General features: G+C 46.8%; 1 protein-coding gene across 1 annotated transcript; it reads left to right on the plus strand.

Moving 5' to 3' along the window:
* Positions 1–1,794: 1,794 nt before the first annotated feature.
* On the plus strand, positions 1,795–2,483 carry LOC124651314. Its single transcript, XM_047190411.1, has one exon. It carries the CDS (start codon positions 1,795–1,797, stop codon positions 2,326–2,328), a length of 534 nt encoding a protein of 177 aa, XP_047046367.1. The 3' UTR covers positions 2,329–2,483.
* Positions 2,484–3,388: the final 905 nt, after the last annotated feature.

A 3,388-nucleotide genomic window follows, 5' to 3' on the forward strand; every position in this document is an offset into this window, starting at 1 on the left:
CCCTTGAGGCCCGGCTGCCACCGGCTGGTAGGACAAAAGATGTTGTGCAAGTTTCTCATTGCGAGCACGTACGACTATGATTGGAACACATGCCTATTGATTGCTTTGTACTTCGACACCGTTTTATTATTATCTGCAAATGCCCTCGCTATGATTGTTACATGAGTTTCTCTCATCCATGCAACGCCCGTTATCCGTCCCCGTGCCTACAGTATTTTAATCCTGCTGTTTACTATAATCACTAGTGCTGTCTTTGTTACTCTGCTGCTGTTATTCTACTACTGCTACTGTTATAAAACTGTTACTACTGATAAACTCTTGCGAGCAAGTCTGTTCCCAGGTGCAGCTGAATTGACAACTCCGCTGTTAAGGCTTTCAAGTATCCTTTGTCTCCCCTTGTGTCGAATCAATAAATTGGGTTTTACTACCCGCGAAGACTGCTGCGATCCCCTATACTTGTGGGTCATCAGTAGACATCAGGGGGAGGGTCCTATGGCTCTCCCCTTCTTCTTTCCAACGCCCACGGTAGCACCGGTAGCCACGGCTTGATCTGGCCCCGACCCACGTGTCCTCACCCTCCTGTAATACCTCCTCGTCATGAGGGTACACGGCCATTGGATATTGCGTTCGCGGGTATAGAACAATGGGTCGCCCTCGATGTATGTCTATGTCCACGGCTGATGCGTCTCTGTCCATGGTGGATGTGTTTGTGCCACGGGATCCTGTGTCTTCGACCCGAAGATAAAGTTGTCACCGTAGATTGGTAATCCTCAAATGCAGGAAATCACCGTAGTACAATTTGATAAGTATGTGAGTGTCGAATCCACGAGAATTTGAAGCTAAACTATCTATTTTCTAAAACCCTATAACCCGCATATATGGTCTTTCATGCAAAGCAATGAGGTAGAGTGTCTAAGGTACGTTTTAGTTCTATCTAGAAAATGGAAAATTGCTAAAAGTAAATACTACAAGTAAACTAGTGCAAGCGAGTAAAGTAGGAGCAGGATTGAGGAAGAAAGTGTTTAGGCAAAATGTTATTTCATTTATTGGATTGTCATAATTAGTAATACAGAAACATATCTACAGGAGAGAGCTCGAAGAGATGATCCAAGCATGGAGCCTGTCAAGAGCGAGTAGTCCGCCGAGCACATGCCCGTTTACCTCAAAAAAAGAGAAGTGCTTAGGGTTGGTCTTGTACCTCATCACCACTAACGGAGAAACGATCGCTCTGCCATCAGTCGAAGAGAAGAGGATGTTTTTCCAGCACTAAGAAATGGAACTATAACGCTTAGCACCGATGCCGATATTAGGAGTTTTCTATCTCTTTGCCTGCTAATATTATTTTTAGGCATCATTTCTTGTTTAACGTTTTGACTCTATGCTCACCCAAGCGAGTTTTCTTTTTGAACTTTCTATCAAGGAGTTATTTTAAGAGTGAGAACACTCAATTTTGTTTAGCAAGATTACTTCTTGTTTTTAGAACAAGCAGGATCGAAACCCTTTTTTTTTCGAGAAAAGAATCGAGACACTTTGTGTAACGCCAGTCGAGATACTCGTCTAGTGGGCTGCCGGCCCTAATTCCGCCTCGGCCTGGTGCCGAACACCAAACGAAGTTGTGACAGGCCTTCTTGGCCTACGTCTAGTGGGCTGCCTAGTAACATCAATTGCTCGAAAGCCAGATTCGTGATTTGTGATCACTGAGCACACGGTAGAGCCCGCGTCCAGGTCCAGCCAGACTACGCTAGCCCAGCTCCTTCTCGAAACCACCAGACTGCGCACGCGGCGGCCACCGAAATGGCCGACGAAGGCAGGCTAGTCGCCGGCTCCGGCGAGCTAATCCGGCCGCCGCGCCTCGAGGACGCGGGCCTGGAGGACTGCGCGCTCCCGCCGGAGTCCATCGCCGAGGCCTTCTCCCTGGCCGCCATGGCCGTCTCGTCCCGGTTCCCCCGCCTCTCCCTCTCCGACGACGAGGACGAGGACGACGAGAGAGATGCGCCCCTCGCGACGCGTGGAGGATGCGTTGAGGACGCAGGACCCACCTGCGGGGCCATCCCCGACGCCCTTGTTGGCGCAGGGGGCGCCCGCGAGGGCGGCGCCGACGAGGTCGTGGTCGTCGGCGGCGGTGGCGGCGAAGGAGGCAGCGACGAGGTGGTGGTCGTCGGGCGCGGAGACGAGGAGGATAGGGTTGTCGTGGTCGGGGAAGAGCTGCAGAAGAAGCTGGGGCAGGAGAAGGGTTGCGTCGAGGGGATCAGAAAAGAAGAGGAGCGGAAGAAGAAGGAGGAGGAGGACATTGCGGAGAAGGCGATCTTGGTGGAAGATTTCGCGTGAGCTTTTTCTCTGTAAGATCGATGAGGTGTTTCCCTAGTATTTTCTGTATGTTTGATCTGTAAGGTAGTGTTTGATTTCAAGATCAGATGATACCAGTATGCAGACTATGGCGTTGAGCTGTCACATGGTATTCCACTTCTTAACTGCATTGCTGATGACTGCTGCTTTTTTGCTGCTACATTTTTTGCTCAAATTAGTGGCAAGCTAGTGGCTTTGGCAAGCAGCAAATGCAACTTCTCATATGACTCTGCTAAGGGCAAATTGTTGAAATGGTAAAATGTGAGCAGACAAGCTACAACGCTAGTGGTACTACTACTAAGTTTCATCCCACTCTATTCAAAGAGTTCAGAAACATATATTGGTATGCCAGGAGAAGTTTTCAGTTTCGTTACAGAAACATGACTGGGTTGAACTCATGAAGTCGGAAAGTAATAGAAGAGACTAAGCTAGTGTAGTACTACTAAGTTTCTTGCCACTCTAGTTACAGAGTTCACACATTGGTATGCCAGGAGATGTTTTCAGTTTCGTTACAGAAGCTTGGCTGGGTTGAACTTACGGAGTCGGAAAGCAATAGAAGACAATAAATTGTCAAAAAAAAAAGTAAAAATAGAAGAGAACAGACCTTCTGTTGGCTCTGAACATAATATGCATACTGTTTTAACAAGAACTGAACTGGGTAGCATACTTACTAACATCCGTTGCAGTATACAGTACCACTTTTGCAAACAAATATAGTTTAAAAAATCCTGTAAACCATAGGTATGCAAGTTCGCTAGCAGATTAGAGTGCTCATATCTTGACATCACAGCATATTGGTAAGTCAAAGTGAATAGAATCCTTGAATAGGATGCTTGTATCAAGGGTACATATGTATAACCGGTTTTGCAATTTTACAGTTTAGCTGATTTGGTGTAGTTTAACCATGGAATGTATAAACATAGGAAGTGTTTGGAAATCCTTGAAGGTTGGCTTCAGGAAAAGAAGGTTATCCAGATTAACTAGCTACTGAGAGTGTGAAGAATTTTGCATTGGGTTAATATGTTGGGTCTTAGTCAAGGAG

The sequence above is a fragment of the Lolium rigidum genome, chromosome 5, assembly GCF_022539505.1.
Source record: "Lolium rigidum isolate FL_2022 chromosome 5, APGP_CSIRO_Lrig_0.1, whole genome shotgun sequence".
NCBI classification, from domain to species: Eukaryota; Viridiplantae; Streptophyta; class Magnoliopsida; order Poales; family Poaceae; genus Lolium; species Lolium rigidum.

Coding starts and splice junctions, on each gene's coding strand:
- LOC124651314 (XM_047190411.1), top strand. CDS start 1,795: ATGGCCGACGAAGGCAGGCTAGTCGCCGGCTCCGGCGAGCTAATCCGG.